At 66.4% G+C, this 15358-nt stretch overlaps 2 protein-coding genes across 2 annotated transcripts; one reads left to right on the top strand and one right to left on the bottom strand.

Annotated features, from left to right (window-relative positions):
* Nucleotides 1-175: 175 nt before the first annotated feature.
* Nucleotides 176-7795, top strand: TMEM259 (transmembrane protein 259). Its single transcript, XM_036889935.2, has 11 exons — nucleotides 176-573; nucleotides 4219-4503; nucleotides 4635-4731; nucleotides 5058-5168; nucleotides 5458-5580; nucleotides 5665-5765; nucleotides 5862-5919; nucleotides 6045-6128; nucleotides 6211-6343; nucleotides 6420-6519; nucleotides 6606-7795. Exons 1-11 carry the CDS (start codon nucleotides 349-351, stop codon nucleotides 7149-7151), a joined length of 1863 nt encoding a protein of 620 aa, XP_036745830.2. The 5' UTR covers nucleotides 176-348; the 3' UTR covers nucleotides 7152-7795.
* GRIN3B (glutamate ionotropic receptor NMDA type subunit 3B) lies at nucleotides 7730-14925 on the bottom strand. The gene is given in 9 exon segments (XM_036889960.2): nucleotides 7730-8286; nucleotides 8503-8567; nucleotides 8651-8815; nucleotides 9095-9246; nucleotides 9362-9477; nucleotides 9556-9701; nucleotides 10829-11861; nucleotides 12357-12949; nucleotides 14463-14925. Coding segments are annotated over 9 exon segments (3096 nt in total). The 5' UTR covers nucleotides 14889-14925; the 3' UTR covers nucleotides 7730-7886.
* Nucleotides 14926-15358: the final 433 nt, after the last annotated feature.

Below are 15358 nucleotides of genomic sequence, written 5' to 3'. Positions count from 1 at the left end.
CCCCCAGATATTGACTAATTTTACTGTCCGTTCTCAGTCTCGCAACCGCGTAGCCTTGTGGGAGGTGATATGCAAATATGAGCCAGACGCACCCCCGTCCCCCGGCGAGGGGGCGGGGCCACGGCGGGCGGCCCTTCGGCATCCCAGCGTTCCCCGCGGGCTTAGGGGCCGCTCCGGCCGGCGCAGAGACTCGCTGGCGTCCGCAGCCGCGGAGGCGGAAGATGGCGGCGGCGGCGGCGGCGGCCGGGCGGCGGTGAGGAGCGCGGCGGCGGTGGCGGAGGACGGCTGATGGCGGCCGGGTGGCGCCCTCGGGGACCCGCGGGCCGGTAGGGTGCGACGCTGGGCGGCATGTCGGAGCACGCGGCTCCCGGGGCCCCGGCGCCCGGGCCCAACGGTGGCGGCGGAGGCCCGGCCCCCGCGCGCGGGCCTCGCACCCCCAATCTCAACCCCAACCCGCTCATCAACGTGCGCGACCGGCTCTTTCACGCGCTCTTCTTCAAGATGGCTGTCACCTACTCGCGGCTCTTCCCGCCCGCATTCCGCCGGCTCTTCGAGTTCTTCGTGTTGCTCAAGGTGACCACAGCTCTGACCCCCGACCCTTGACCCCAGCGGGCGGACCCTCCCCCCCAGGCCTGCGACCTCTGACCCGGAACCAACCCCACCCACCCACCCCCGACGCGAAGACCTCGACCTGGCCCGACCCCTTGAGGACCCTCCACTTAAGCGTGCGAACCCTGACCCCTGACCTTCCTGCCCTGAGACTTCCTCCTGGGAAGACCCGAGGCGCAGGCGGGCCGTGGCCCCCAGTCCCGACCCCAGGGTGTCACTTCCAGCCCTGTCCAGGCCACACCCCATCCTTGCCTCGTCCAGTCCCCTTATCCCCCACGTCCGACGGAGAGTTCGTCTCCGACCTGCCAGGGCGCCGCCTCCTCCCGGCCCTCTGACCCTTGGCCCTGCTGCCTGGGGCCTCTGTCGCGGACTACCTCCTCCCCACCTTCCCCGGCCTGTCCTGGCTCAGAACCCCAGTCCTGGGGGACTCCAGGCCCCAGCGCTGCTGCCCTCCTCCACTCAGCCCCCAGGACCACCCGCCTGCACGGGAAGCTACTCCCCAGTTCTGTCTCCTGCCCCCCTTTCCCCTGGGGCTGCCCCTCTCCTTAGGACCTTCCGCCTGCCACCGCCCTGATTCTCTTTACTCTGAGCGTCTTGGGAGAACGTGTTCTCACTGGGGTCGCCTCACCTCGGTTAGTGGCAGTCACATCCAGCGCTGCTGGTCTTGGCTTAGGGAAGGTCCTTGCTCCGACCTCCTTCCCATCCTCCTTCGGGTGGCACAGAGGTTTCTGTGCTGGCTGGGTCCCTCTGTGAAGGGGTCCTACTCGGGTGACAGCTGCAGCCCCTCAGGATTCTGGGTTCCTGAGCAGAGCGGTGGTTCTGATTGTCGCCGGCCTGGTCTAAGTCAGTGGAGAAACAGCTGCTTTGTTGCCCATCTTTGGCGCCATGCGGGGGCCGGGGTGCTAACGTCACCCACGAGCTTTAGGCTCTTCGTCAAGGCGTGTCGGGTGAGGGCCAGGCCAGGGTGGTCAGGAGCTGGACTTCTTCTGTGGGGCTCCTGGGTCCGTGGACTGCCTGAGAGCGGGCAGAGGCCATGTGGGCAGGATTTCCTGCTCCAGCCTCAGACAGCCACTGTGTCCGCAGGCTGTCGCTCGAGGGGTGCCTGTCCCCACAGAGCTCGGCATCCCGTGAGCACGTCCTGGCCGCCTCGGCTGTGACCCACCACTTACCGATCTGGGAGCAGATCAGGTGTTTGGGCCAGCCTGGCAGACGTGTCCAGTTGGAGGTCCCTGAAGCAGGTGCCGCGTGGGCCAGAGCCAGGAGGCCCCCCTCAGTCTGCCCAGCCCCGCAGGTGGACCCAGACCCTGGTCCCAGCAGCTCCCCACCGTCTGCACAGTGGGGCTGGGTGCTGGTGTCTTAGGCCATTTCAAGCTGCAGAAAACTCAGCTTCTCTGCTTCCTGCCATCTAGCCTCCGGGGCTTGGTGCTTGCTGCAGAGATCGGGGGCCCCTCCCGACTTCCTCAGGTTGCCTCTTGCCTGTCTTGCTGAGCTCACAGCTGTGAGCCAGCCCAGACCATGCAGAGAGTGGGAAGGGGTACATGGGGGCTGTGGACCCTGGGCAGCATGGGCAGGGGTCACAGGGCTGGGCGGAAGTAAGGTCTGTTTTAGGAACTTAAGTCCAGGGCCAGCCTCTGGGGAGCAAGAGGTGTTGGCCGGACCCTTGTTCAGGGGGCCTTTGGAAGACCCCATTGGCCTCGGTTTCCCCCTCTGCTGCTCCCCCTGCACTGAGGCCAGACCAGGACTGCCTAGTGCGGAGCAGTGGGCCCTGGGTGCCCAGGCCTGTCTGGTGGCCTCTAGGTCCATGGATGTTTGCAGGGTAAGGGGGCTCATAGTTGGAGTGGGGTGACCAGGTACTCTTCAGGGTTGCTGTGAGGATGGAGGAGAGGACTGTGCGGCATACCCAGGGTCCCTGCTTTGTGTGGGGGTCTCTGAACACGCCCTCTGTGCCTCCTTAGGCCACTCCAGGACCCAGCAGCCAGCAGGCAGACCGTGAGGCTATGGGGCACGACAGTGAGACAGGGTCTGTGTTAGATGGGGTGGCCTGAGGCCTCAAGGAGGTGGGCAGCAGGGAAAGTGCATGCAAAGGCACTGGGGCTGGCAGGACACTGAGACCAGCCTGGCTGGAGAGGTTGGAGTACAGGCCTCACAGTGGCAGAGCTTGGCAGTCACCCAGGGCCTGTGGGGGCCAGGCCAGGCCATGTCCTGGCAAGACTCCTGAATCCCTGGAAGGGGAGGCGTGGAGGGCCACTGAGTGGCTGAGCATGACCAGATGCCAGGGCCTGGGTGGGCGGGGATGGGTGGGGCTGCCCCTGCCCCATGTGGTTGATGATAGGCTTTTGGGGGATTGAAATGAGTCGCTTGCTTGTCCCATAGTGAGGAAATTGAGGCCCAGGTCCTAGGGCAGTTTGTCGTGTGACTCCTGGTGCTGCCTTCAGGGACCTGCCCTCTCTGGCAAGGGTAATAGACCTCACCTAGGGCCTCAGACAGAAGGACGCTGGTGGGGCCAAACCCTGTGAGGGGTGCTGGGCAGGGCCCCAGAGTGACATTGGAGACTTGAGGGGTACCCAGTGAAGGTGCATGCGTCATGCCACCAGCCCCCTGGGCCTGGGCCTTTCCTCCAGGAAGGCCATGCCCTGTGCATTCTCCGGGTGGAACTCCCAGCCCCACCCCTCCTTGGTTGGGTGGCTTCTGCACCTTGGTTTGGTTACCTGCACACTGAGTGCAGGTGGCGCATGCATCCTGGGGAAGTGCTGGCCCTCTGGCGCCTGGCCACCCTGCAGCAACACTCTAGGTAACTTCTTGGCACCTCACAAGTTGCTCTCCTTTTGGCCCAGAGTGGATGGTGTCCGGGGCACAGTTCCTGCTGGACGTCAGGGCCTGGAGAGCACGGCCGGGGCGGATCAAGGGGGTGGGGTCCCTGTGGGCTCTGAGCCCACAGGCTGACTTGTGGGAGGCCCTGCATACACGTGGGGCCCCTCGTTGGCACCAGCTGTGCCCCTGGCTCCTGTTTCTGTCTGCATGTCCAATGTTGTGCCATCCAGCTCTTCTGAGGGCTTAGCGATGCCCTAACCCCATCCCCCCGTGGCTGCAGGTGAAAGAGGCACAGGTCAAGTTGACCCAAAGTTGCTGGGTGATGTAGGGCAGGCTCCCCACTAATGATGGTGGGTATTCAGGGCCAGGTTGTTTTCCACAGGACTGTCCTGGGCACTGGGGGGCTGAGCAGCCTGTCTGGCCCCCATCTACTTGATGCCCAGAGCTCCCCCATCATGATGACACAGCCAATGTCCCCTGGGGGCAGGATCCCCCCCCCCCCCCCCGGTGAGAACTGCAGCTGTGCCCACTTTATAGATGAGGAAATGGTGCCTCAGAGTGGCCCAGTGAGCTGGCCCCACCTGAGGCTGTTGACCCAGCTGGCCCGGCTGCCTGTGTCCTCAGCAGCTCACGCACGCCGCCCTGCCAGCCCGGGAAGGGTGCAGAGGGCCCCCAGCCAGAGAGGGAGGCTATTTTTAGCGGGTGAGGTGCTGGGGCGGCCTCACGGGCTGGGGCGGCCCTCGGGGAGGTGGAGCGCACCCTTCCGGGGGCCCCGCCGCTGACGCCGCCCCCCTGCAGGCGCTGCTCGTGCTCTCCGTGCTGGCCTACATCCACATCGTCTTCTCCCGCTCGCCCATCAACTGCCTGGAGCACGTGCGTGACAGATGGCCGCGCGAGGGCATCCTGCGCGTGGAGGTGCAGCACAACTCGAGCCGCGCGCCCGTCTTCCTGCAGTTCTGTGACGGCGGGGGTCACGGCAGCTCCCCGGGCCTGGCCGCGGAGCCGGGCGGCGTGGAGCTGGAGGAGGAGGAGGAGGAGGAGGAGGAGCTGACCCTGGAGATGTTTGCGAACAGCTCCGTCCAGGTGAGCCTGGGGGCTGCGCGCGGGAGGAGCTCTGCCGACTGCCCTGGGGGCGGGGTGGGGGCGTGGCGTGGCGGCTGGGGGCGCGGGTCCCCTGGGCCCGCTGCTGACACCCCGCCCCCGGGACTCCGCAGTTCGAGCTGGACATAGAGCCCAAGGTGCTGAAGACACCAGGTGGTGAGGCCCTGAATGGCAGCCGGGACTTCCCTTTCCCTGAGACGCCCACTAAAGGTACACGCCGCCCTGCTGATGGGCGGGCTGCTGCGGTGCCCCTGGGGTCACCAGAGGGGCCAGGGATCTGGTGGTCTGAGCGGCCAGATGAATGCTGGCCGGGGAGCGTGGCTGCTCTGTGCCTCAGTGTCCCCATCCGTCAGCAGCACGTGAGCTTGGGGAGCTGCCCCAGTACCTGGCTTCCCTCCCAGGGACCCCTCCTGAAGGGCGGGAGCTGGCAATCTGGCTCCTGTAGCTTGGGCAGTCCCCTCAAGGGCAGTGCCCAGGCAGGCCGCAGCCCCCCAGCCCCTCCTGGGGCTGACCGGGCCTGTCCCCACACCCCCCAGCGTGGCCACAGGACGAGTACATCGTGGAGTACTCTCTGGAGTACGGCTTCCTGCGGCTGTCCCAGGCCACGCGGCAGCGGCTTAGCATCCCCGTCATGGTGGTCACCCTGGGTAAGTCTGGGCCCTCTGAGCAAAGCTCCAGGCCCCTGAGTCCCCTCCGTGGGAAGACCTTTCCCTCAGTCTGGAGGTCTCCTCCTGGGAGAGGCCTCGGCAGTGGTGACTCGGGACCACCTGAGTCTGGGACCCGGGGAGGGGGCTGCAGCTGCGGGAGGCGTCCTCCTGAGGCTCTGTCCCTCCACCGACCCCTTCTCTGGGCTTAATGTCCGCGTGCATGGGTGGGGAGCAGGCTTGGGGCTGGTGGGCGGCCTGGCACACGGCCCTAGCACCCGCCTGCTTACAGACCCCTCACGGGACCAGTGTTTCGGCGACCGCTTCAGCCGCCTGCTGCTGGCCGAGTTTCTGGGCTATGACGACATCCTCATGTCCAGTGTGAAGGGCCTGGCCGAGAACGAGGAGAACAAGGGTGCGGGGCCCCAGGACAGCGCAGGGGCGGGGGGCGGGCGGCTGGGCGCGGAGGGCGGGTGGCGCTCACTGCGTCCCTGTGCAGGCTTCCTCCGGAACGTGGTGTCCGGGGAGCACTACCGCTTCGTGAGCATGTGGATGGCCCGCACCTCGTACCTGGCCGCCTTTGTCATCATGGTCATCTTCGTGAGTGCACGGGTGGGGTCCCGGGGGGCGTGGCTGCTGCGGGCGGGGCCGGGCCGGTGCGCCCCTCCCCGGAAGTCACGCAGCCCTGGCTTGCAGACCCTGAGCGTGTCCATGCTGCTCCGCTATTCCCACCACCAGATCTTCGTCTTCATTGGTGAGTCCCCCGGCCTGCCGGGTGGCAGGGGTGGGCTCAGCCCCAGGCTCCGTAGCTCCATGCCCACCCCACCCTGCTGCCGGGGCGCCTTACCCGGTCTGCCCGCTGCCACTTTCTGCCCGCAGTGGACCTGTTGCAGATGCTGGAGATGAACATGGCCATCGCCTTCCCCGCAGCACCCCTGCTGACCGTCATCCTGGCCCTCGTTGGTGAGGACCCCACCCGGCCTTCCCCCCCAACCGCCCAGCCGCCCTCCCCCCTGCCCCACCCCAACCACCCGGCCTCCCCCAGGGATGGAGGCCATCATGTCCGAGTTCTTCAACGACACCACCACGGCCTTCTACATCATCCTCATCGTGTGGCTGGCCGACCAGTATGACGCCATCTGCTGCCACACCAACACCAGCAAGAGGCACTGGCTGCGGTGAGGGCCGGGCCGGGCCGGGCCGGGGGAGGGGGCGCAGCGTGCGTGCGCAGGGCGCTCATGGTGCCGCCCGCAGGTTCTTCTACTTGTACCACTTCGCCTTCTACGCCTACCACTACCGCTTCAACGGGCAGTACAGCAGCCTGGCCCTGGTCACCTCCTGGCTCTTCATTCAGGTGGGCGGCGGTGGGTGGCGTCTGCCCCCTGGACCTCGCGGGGAGCGGCTCCCGTGCGGCCTGACCCCGCGCCCCTCCCCCTCCAGCATTCCATGATCTACTTCTTCCACCACTACGAGCTGCCTGCCATCCTGCAGCAGATCCGCATCCAGGAGATGCTGCTTCAGACCCCGCCCCTGGGCCCCGGCACCCCCACCGCGCTGCCCGACGACCTGAACAACAACGGAGGCGCCCCCGCCGCCACCCCTGACACTGCGGGCCAGGCCCCCACACTGGGTCCCAGCTTGCCAGGAGCCGGTGAGGGCCCCATGCCCGTGGCCGAGGCACCCAGCTCCCTGGTAGCTGCGGCGGCCTCAGTGGCTGCAGCGGCCAGTGGTGAACTAGGCTGGATGGCGGAGACAGCTGCCATCATCACCGATGCCTCTTTCTTGTCTGGCCTGAGTGCCTCCCTGCTAGAGCGGCGGCCGGCTACACCCCTGAGCCCTGGCGGGGGGCTCCCCCGTTCCCCCCAGGACCGCACCCCCATGAGTGACTCCCCGGTGCATGACGCATCCCCTTCGACCGCTGCAGTGAGCGGGCCCAGCCCCGCGTCCACAGCCTGCGCAGATGCGCCCTTGGAGGTCGGCTCTTGAGCCTGGTAGCTGACTGCCTCTGACCCTGGCCGACCTGGAGGGAGCCCCTGGGGGCCAGGAGGGTTGGGCCTGGTGGCTCTGGGGGCGCCTTGCCTGCCTTGGGTGGTGGTGGCTCACCGGGTCTGCCTGCAGTGCCTCTCCCCCAGGCACAGGCCTGCCCTCAGCCAACCCCTACCATGCCTGTGGTGGCCCCCCTCAGCCAGCCAGTCGAGGCAGGCCTGAAAGTAGGGCAGGAGAGGGGCAGGGGCCCCATGGAAGGTTCTGAAAGGGGTTGGTGAAAGGTCTGGAACGAGCTACCCCAGGAGCAGGGTTGGCGGGTCCTTGAGCGAGGTGGGCACAGGTGGGGCCCCCCAGCTGCCCAGCTGGTTCTCCGTGCTGCGCAGTGCCTTTTCCACGGCCCCTGCCCCCCTGTGCGTGTGCTGGGACTGGGTCCCGGAGGGCAGGGCTCCACCGGGGGCACAGGGACGTGAGGTGTATGCTCCAGCCTCACAGGCAGCAGCAGGGGGCTGGGGGCAGCCATCATCGGCCAGAGGGGTGGTAGTCAAACCAGATCGCTTGGTGAGGGATGCAGAGGAGCACGTATTCCATCCTATTTAATTGCAGTGTACAAAGGGTGTTTGTATATAGAATAAACTGTTGATGGCGACCCGTGGAATCTGTGCGGGGGGGGCTGTCTCTGAGGGGCAGGCAGGGAACGGAGGTTGGGGGCATTTCAGAGGGGCAGTCGTTCCTAGGTCAGTGGGCCGGTCTGGGTACCTCCTCACAGGCCTGGAGCAGGTGCAGCGGCCCGTGGGTGCCATCCCCAAGCTGGGCCAGGAGCTCGCCGCGCCGCACCAGGGCTTGGCGCAGCCACTCCCGCATGCCCTCGATGTGCCGCTCCAGCTCCTCCAGCTCGCCAGGGCGCGGGGCACCTGTGGGCAGTGAGGCAGGCGGGTGGCCCTTCGAGCAGGGCCAGAGGGAGCTCTCTGGTGGTGCGGCCTCATCCCGGTCAGCTGCAGGCGTGGCAGTGGTCTCCAGGGGTTCCAGCAGGAAGTGCACCCTGCGCGCCCTCACCACGGCCCCTTGCACCGGCGTCCAGTCCCCGGGACTCCCGGGGGCAGCTGGCGTGTCCTGCTGCTGCTGCTCCTCAGGACCACTGGGGACAGGTCATGGGTGGGACTGGGCTAGTGTCCCTCCAAGGCAGGGGCATCTGCACCCTACCTGGGGCCCTCCTGGGTCAGTGTCCCTGAGGAGGCAGAGGGCGGTGGGGACCGAGTTGTCCTGGCCCCCAGGAGAGGGCTGGGGTGTGCTACGTCGGCGTGGGAGCCGTGTGGGAGCTGGTGGGGTGGGGGCTGATCCCCGGAGCTTTTACCTGGGCTCCAGCTCCACCTCCTCCTGCCCCTCCTGTGGCCCAGTGTTGAGGGCACGGTGGATTCTCTGTGAACCCAGACAGAGGCTGTGTTGGGGTCAGGTCCTCGGCGGCTGCCTGCGTCCCTCTGCCCGTGTAGTGGGTCTCTTACCTGACTCGTGTGCAGCCAGTACTGCAGCTTCTTGGCCCTTCGGATGCGTGGCAACGCCAGGTGGTAGAAGACATGTTCACCCAGTGAGCTGAGCAGAGCGCTGCCAAGCCCCAGGCAGAACAGAACAAAGAGTCCTGAGAAGTGGTAGATGCCCACCTGGAGGGTCTGTGGGTGGGACACAGGCACAAGCCCTTCCCCGTCAATGGCTGGCCCCTCTGGGAGCCCTGGCATGGTGGGGACAGAGGTTGGGGCAGAGAGGGGCCTGGGGCTCTGATGCTGGGTTGGGTTTTACGAAGAGGACACAAGCTAGGGTTTTGTAGGATGAGTAGGAGTGCACAAAAGCAGATAAATATATGTCTTGAGAATGAGCAGGGGGAGTTGGCCGCCTCGGCTCCATGCAGGTCAGCACCCCCCACACCTACCCCATCCTGGGCTCGGCCCCACCTCGGTAACTGCGAAGACCCGCTTCCCACAAGGCACCATCTTGTACCACCTGTCATGCAGCAGGTCAATGAAGCCGGAGGACTTGTAGCGGCTGATGAATTCGGACAGGTTGGAGGTGAGCGGAGAGTTCTGGGGGAGTCCAATGCCATAGCCTGGGGGAGGCCAAGGGTCGGGCTGGGGCCAGGGGCAGCCCCAGGGGAGCTTTGCCCTCCGTGCGCCCCCAGCCTCCCCGCTGCCTGGGAAACACTGGCCCTGGAGGTCTCTCACCCTCGATGGCGAAAGGCTTGCCCACCGTCAGCAGCTTGCAGTCTGTGTCGACGGAGACCTCGTAGTCCAGCAGCGACTTGTCCATGATGAAGGCGTTGAGCTTGGGGGGATCGCTCCTGCGGGAGCAGAGGGGGCCGAGTGAAGGGCACCCGGCGCCCCCGCCCCGCCCCCGCCCCCGCCCCGCGGGGCCTCACGTGAGCATGGCGACGCCGTGAGGCGTGGTGGGCGCGCTGTGTCGCCGCGTGTGCGCGTACATCCCGGGAAAGCTCTTCCTGATGTAGGCCTCCGCGCTGCTCTCCCACACGGTGCCCACGCGGAAGCCCTGCGGCGGCTGGTGCAGCTGCGGGCGGCCGCAGGTCAGCGCGGCGCCCTCCCCACCCCGGGCCTGAGCGAGCGACGGGCGGCACCGCAGACCGTCTGCAGCGCGCGGGGCGTGGAGCTGGCGCGTCAGAAAGCGCAGCGTCGAGGTTTTTTTACCACTTTTTACAAAGGGCGCTGGGGGCGTGGGCAGCAGGACAGGCTAAGCCCCGCTCGCTGCGCAGCCAGCCAGATCCAGGCAGTGGGAGACGGTACGGACAAAAAACCCACAATCTCTCCCACAAACGGGTCGCTGGGGAGGAGGTCGAGACCCGCAGTTGGACTGAGAGGCTCCCACCACCTGTGGCGCCTGCATGTTTAAGATCCACATTCAGACAAACAGTGAAAAAGAGAAAGACAACCAGGAGAATGAGCCCCTGCCCGTTGCTGAGGCCCCGGGGGTATCGGAGGCAAAACAAGGGGCCTCGGGTCTGCTTCCCAATGTCCAGGCGTCCGGCTGGTGGGAAGACGAACAGACCCTGGTGGTGGGCTTCGCAGGGCAGTGGGTTCATGCATGGCGCTCACTGCCCGCCTACGCTGGAATATTCCAAGTTTTTCATTAAAAAAGAAAACTATGTACACTGGGGTCCAGGCTTGCCTGCTTGCAGACCCCTGTCCCTTCCTCACCCTCACCCCTCACCCTGAACACTTGTGCCCCATTCTCCTGCCTCCCTCTTCAGACCTAAGGCATCTGATTAGTTGTCTGTGTGCACACCTGGAATGGCCAGGCACCCCACAACCCTAGGAAGCCCACCTTTCAGACCCAGGGCACTTTGTAGACTGTAGAGAAGCAAGCTAAGTGGTTGCCCCCAGGCCTTTGCACAGGCTGTGCCTTCTCTTTGTAACACTCCCTGGCGTCTACAGAAAAACCCCTCAGATGCCACCCTCTTCCAGAGGATCACCTGATGCCTGATTGGGGAAATGTCTCCCCCAGCCCTCCTGGTGTCCCCCCAGGCATCTCTCCTCCAAACCTCATCTATCTAGATTTTTGCCATCTCCACCCAGGGACAGAGATCCTCAGACAACTGCATGCACTGCGCCTTGGGTCAGGAGAAGGTGGGAAGGGAGAGACCTCCCAGCTCCGACCCCCAGGCCTCTGCAGCTGCCCACCTTGGGGTCATGGATCCCGGACAGCTCCTCAAAGGTCTTGTCCCCAACCATGACAGCAGCCAGGTTGGCTGTGTAACTGGACAGCACGAGCAGGCAGAAGATGGCCCACAGGTTCATAAGGAGGCGCCCCGTGGGGCACTTGGGTGTCTTGCTGCAGACTGTGCGCCCAAAAAGGATGGCGTAGCAGAGGGTGAGGGCCGAGGAGTAGGAGAACACGGTGCCTCGGTTTCGGCCGCGGGGCGTGAGGCCGTAGGGGCTGCGCCACTCATACAGTGTGAGGAACAGCGCGGTGAGGTGCAGGGCTGCAAAGACACCCAACCACATGGACCAGTGCAGCGGCCACGCGAAGGCGCCGATGGGCGAGGCTGCGTCCTGTGCCCGCACCATGATGCCCAGGCTGGTGGAGAAGAACGGGCAGCTGAAGTCCATCACTTGTGAGCGGGCCGAGTTGATGCTGAAACTGGTGACCGCCATGTGAGCCCTGCCGGCCGGCAGGTCACCTACCAGGCCCGTCCAGCGGCCGTCCCGCAGCGCGCCATACTTGCCATCAGCCACAATGTACAGCTCGAAGGTGAAGGGCATATCCTCTGCCAGCCGCTCCAGCAGGTCGATGCAGTAGCCGAAGCAGCACTTGCGCAAGGTGCGGGGCACTGAGCCGTTGGCCAGCGCGGTGAACAGTGCGTCCAGGGTGGCTGAGTCGTTGGTGCCGGGGGCCAGGCACAGCTGCCCTGCGGAGCACTGGCCATCCTCGTCCGGCTCGCGAGTGAACACGAATGGGTGCTCCACAAGCGTCACCACGCGCAGCTTGGGTCGGGCCTGGGTGCCTGATGGGGCTGGGGGCTGCGCGGCAGAGCCCCCCAGCTCAGGTTCCAGCCGCCCGTCCCGCCAACTGCCCACCGTGGCCCAGGCCGGGGCGCCCAATGGGTCCTGGCGCAGACTCCACACCCGGAAGTGGTGGGCCGTGTGCACCCATGAGGAGCGGGTCACCCACACAGGCCCTGTGCGGCCCTGGAAGGACGTGTTGGCCAAGAACCTGGGGGCAGGTGGGGGTGCATGTCAGGGGCAGGACAAGAGTCCCCCCTCTCCTCTCAGCCCAGACTGGGGACCAGCGTGAATGCTGTGATGTCCCCCATGCCAGATCTGTTCGCCAGCCAGGTGTCCTGCCCTGGAGGCTGCTACCAGGTGCCTGGCTGGAACTGTTGAGTGGCTGCCGAGTTCCAACACCCAGGTGGGGCTGCCTGGCTCCGGGGAGCTGTCCACCTCCAGGGCTCCCAGGCACTGGGTAGACACTCACTCCCTCTAGCCTTGCCCGGCTTCTTCCTGCTTCTCCTGAAGCGCCCTGAGTAAGCCCCCTCACCCCAACCCCATCTCTGACTCTGCTCCCCCAAGACAGGAAGAAAGCCACCTGTCCTGTGAGCACATGGTGCCTGGCACACAGCAAGTGCCTAATACTGTTGCCTTTTGTGACCCATAGGGGGAGGCAGCCCAACACGGGGCCCAGACACCCTGTCCACAGCAGCCCACTCACAGTGCCAGGATGCTGCCTGGGGACTCAGGCCTGGCTGGTTGCTGGTCGTTGCAGCTGGCCGCGGTGGAGAGGAGGGTGCGCTCTGGGTGCACATGGACCGCACTGCCCAGGGCTCGCGCCACGAGCTCCACCATGTCGTGGATGGCAGCCTCCAGCGAAGGCCGGGCCACCTCGCCCAGCGCTAGCAGCCCGGGTGGCAAGCCCCTGGTGGGTAGCACCTCAGGGGGCAGCGGCGTACTCAGCAGCCAGCGGGGCCCATGGGGCGCAGCCTGCAGCACCCGCCTGGCATGGCCTGCATCGCAGCCGAGGAGGACTGCTGCCGGGACTGGGCCTGCATCCTCTGGCAGTGCCCCCAGGAGGGCTAGGCGTGCTCGTAGCCCTGCATCACCCATGTCCGGCCGGCTCAGGTCCAGCACGAGCTTTGGGGCCCTGCCAGCCCGGCTTGTCCAGACAGCCACGAGGCTGCCGGGGTCCCGCATGTGGCAGAGCACCAGGCCGACTTCCTCCCAGGCATGTGCCTGCAGCACAGACACCAGAGCGTCCAAGAGCATCTCCAGAGGGCTGGCCCGGCCCAGCTGCAGGTGGAAGGGGTTCTGGCAAGGGAGAGCGCAGTCGGTCTGGTGCCTGCCCACCCGCCACACCCCGCCCCCATCAATCAATAGATGTCACCCAATGACTGGACGGCATGCCTGACTCCTTCCCCCACCTCTGCTCTAAACCCTTCGGTGGCCTCCCTATTGCCGTCAGCACAAAGCCTGACATTTGGGACCTGTTCTCTTGACTTTGTCTACCCTGCTAGTGCCCCACTCGGGAGGCTTTTTGCATTCTGAAGCAGAAATACCTTTCCCCCTCTATGCCAAACAACTCCCACACATCCTTAAAAACCCCACTCCATTACCCTTCCTGTTCAGACTTCCCAAGCAAACCAGTGGCTGACGTGCCCCTCTGTGCCCAGTGGCACCCAGAAAGTTCTGGATTGCTCTTAGCCTGTGAAGGACGAGAGAGCTTTTCCAGACACCTAAGTTAGGCAGGGTACTGCCCAGGTGGGACACGGTGCTGGTGCTGGGGGACAGCCTGAGGGTGCGGCTCAGTCCCTGTAGCCAAGGACTCCCTGACGGGTCAACTGCAGGGCCGCAGTTCCGGGAGGTGGCAGCAGAGGGCACCCCAGGCCCAGATTGGGGTCCTGCCTCCCCCACACGGAGGGGGTACAAGGCAGCCCTGCTAAGGATACTCAGGTCTCCTGTAGAGTGAGGGTCTCCTCCCCCTGAAGATGAGGAGGGCCTGGAGGGAGCCTCAAGGTAGCTTTGGAGAGAGGGAGGCCCCCTCCCTGCTGGCCCTGGGAAGGGGTCTTTCTGTGGGGCAGGGTCAACGGTCCCCAAAGTCCTGCCAGTCACCCTTCTCTCCTCCTCACCCCATTTTCCACTTATTGGGGCCCAACTGAAGGCCTCAGGGTGGAATGAGGAGAGAATAAACTCCAAGCACGCGGAGGGGGTGGAGGAGGATGGATGGGCTTGGAGTGGCCTGGTGGCCCTGGGGACCAGGGAGGGCAGGGAGGAGGCTGTGGGATGGGGAGGCCCTGGCCTCAGGGCCTCCGAAGGATCCCAGGAGGAAGGCCTCAGCCCCCTGACCCCAAAGCTGCCCTCCTCCCCACCCTGGGGGCCGTGTGCTTGGGAACCCAGAGGCGCCCTCAGACTGGGATGGGGACCCTGAACAAGGACGGGGATGGAGCCTGGACCCAAAGGGCAGGGGCCGCAGTGGCCGCCCGCCAAGGCCAGGGGAGGGGTCTAAACAGGAGCTCTGCGCCCCGAGGGGGCGTCCTCTGGGCTCCATCACCCAGGGTCCAGAAGCGACCCAAGGGGCCTGGGACCCCAGTGGTCCAGGTCCCTGAGGCCCCCGATCCTGACTCCGGTTCGGGGTCTCCACGCTCTGGGGGTATCCGGGTCCGGGGAGCCAGGTCCCTGCGTCAGGGGTCCAGAAGTCGGGGGCCCGAGCGCCCCGGGGCCTCCGGCATCGGAACCCCGGTCACTGTGCCCCAGCAGAGTCCCGGGTCCTCCCTCATCCGACCCCGGTCCCCGCGCGTCCTGACTCCCGGGCTTCCGTGCGTACCGGGGCGCCTAGGGGAGCGCGCGCCTCCCGCCGCAGCACGCTGAGCACGGGGGTCTCGGCGGCGGCCGCCAGGAAGTGCAGCTGCAGCAGCTCGGGCCGCGCCTCCGGGAAGGCGAGCACGGCCGCCACGCCCGGCGCCGCCAGGGCCTGGCACAGGCCGCGGGCCAGCGAGGCGGGGTCGCGCGCGGTGGGCGACACGGCCACCAGCTCCAGGCTCAGGTTGTGCGGCAGCCGCGGCGTCAGGACGGCCCGGGCCAGCGCGGCTCGAGCGCGGGCGCGGGCGGCGGGCGCGCGGGGCAGGAGGGCGCCCAGGCGCACCTAGCCCCCCAGGCGCGCCAGGACGCCGCAGGGCTCCGGGTGGCCCCCGGCGGGCTCCGGCGCCAGTGCCAGCGCCAGGACGAGCCCCAGCGCCCCAGCAAACTCCATCCCAAAGTTGCTGGTGGGAGCCGCGGGGCGGAGACGCCGGTGCCACAGCGCGGGAGGCGGGTCGCAGCCCGGCCCGGCCTAGCCGCCCCCGCCCCGAGGGGCGGGCTCATCCTTCCGGCCAGGCTCCGCCGACCTGCGCCCGCCCCGGCCCCCTCCCGGTCCTGAATGCCAACGACCCATTAGGGAGACACCCGCCACCAAGTCGGGCATCTGACGCTCAGATGGCCACAACGCTTGGGGGTGGGTGGGGCGACGGACCTGAACACTCTCTCTGCGCTGTGCCAGGCTAGTCACTTCCCCATTCCACAGATGAAAAAACCGAGGCTTAGCACCAGGGAGGGGCTTTGGTCAAAATCAGTATGCACCCTCACCTGTCCCGTCCCGGGATCCCCATTCCCCCTCCAGCCGGGAACATCGCCCCGGCTCTGGCGCGGCCGGTTTGCTTCCTTGGCCGCACAGCCCACGTCGGA

This window comes from Manis pentadactyla, chromosome 12, assembly GCF_030020395.1.
Source record: "Manis pentadactyla isolate mManPen7 chromosome 12, mManPen7.hap1, whole genome shotgun sequence".
In the NCBI taxonomy this organism is placed as follows: domain Eukaryota; kingdom Metazoa; phylum Chordata; class Mammalia; order Pholidota; family Manidae; genus Manis; species Manis pentadactyla.
Note: the sequence above shows the minus strand (reverse complement) of the source record. Positions and strands in the feature narration are given on the sequence as shown.

What these genes read in the sequence shown, in the direction of transcription:
- TMEM259 (XM_036889935.2), top strand. Translation starts at nt 349, where the DNA reads ATGTCGGAGCACGCGGCTCCCGGGGCCCCGGCGCCCGGGCCCAACGGT. An exon ending in AGTTCTTCGTGTTGCTCAAG is followed by an intron (nt 574 to 4,218) that starts GTGACCACAGCT and finishes GCCCCCCTGCAG; the next exon opens with GCGCTGCTCGTGCTCTCCGT. An exon ending in AGCAAGAGGCACTGGCTGCG is followed by an intron (nt 6,344 to 6,419) that starts GTGAGGGCCGGG and finishes TGCCGCCCGCAG; the next exon opens with GTTCTTCTACTTGTACCACT.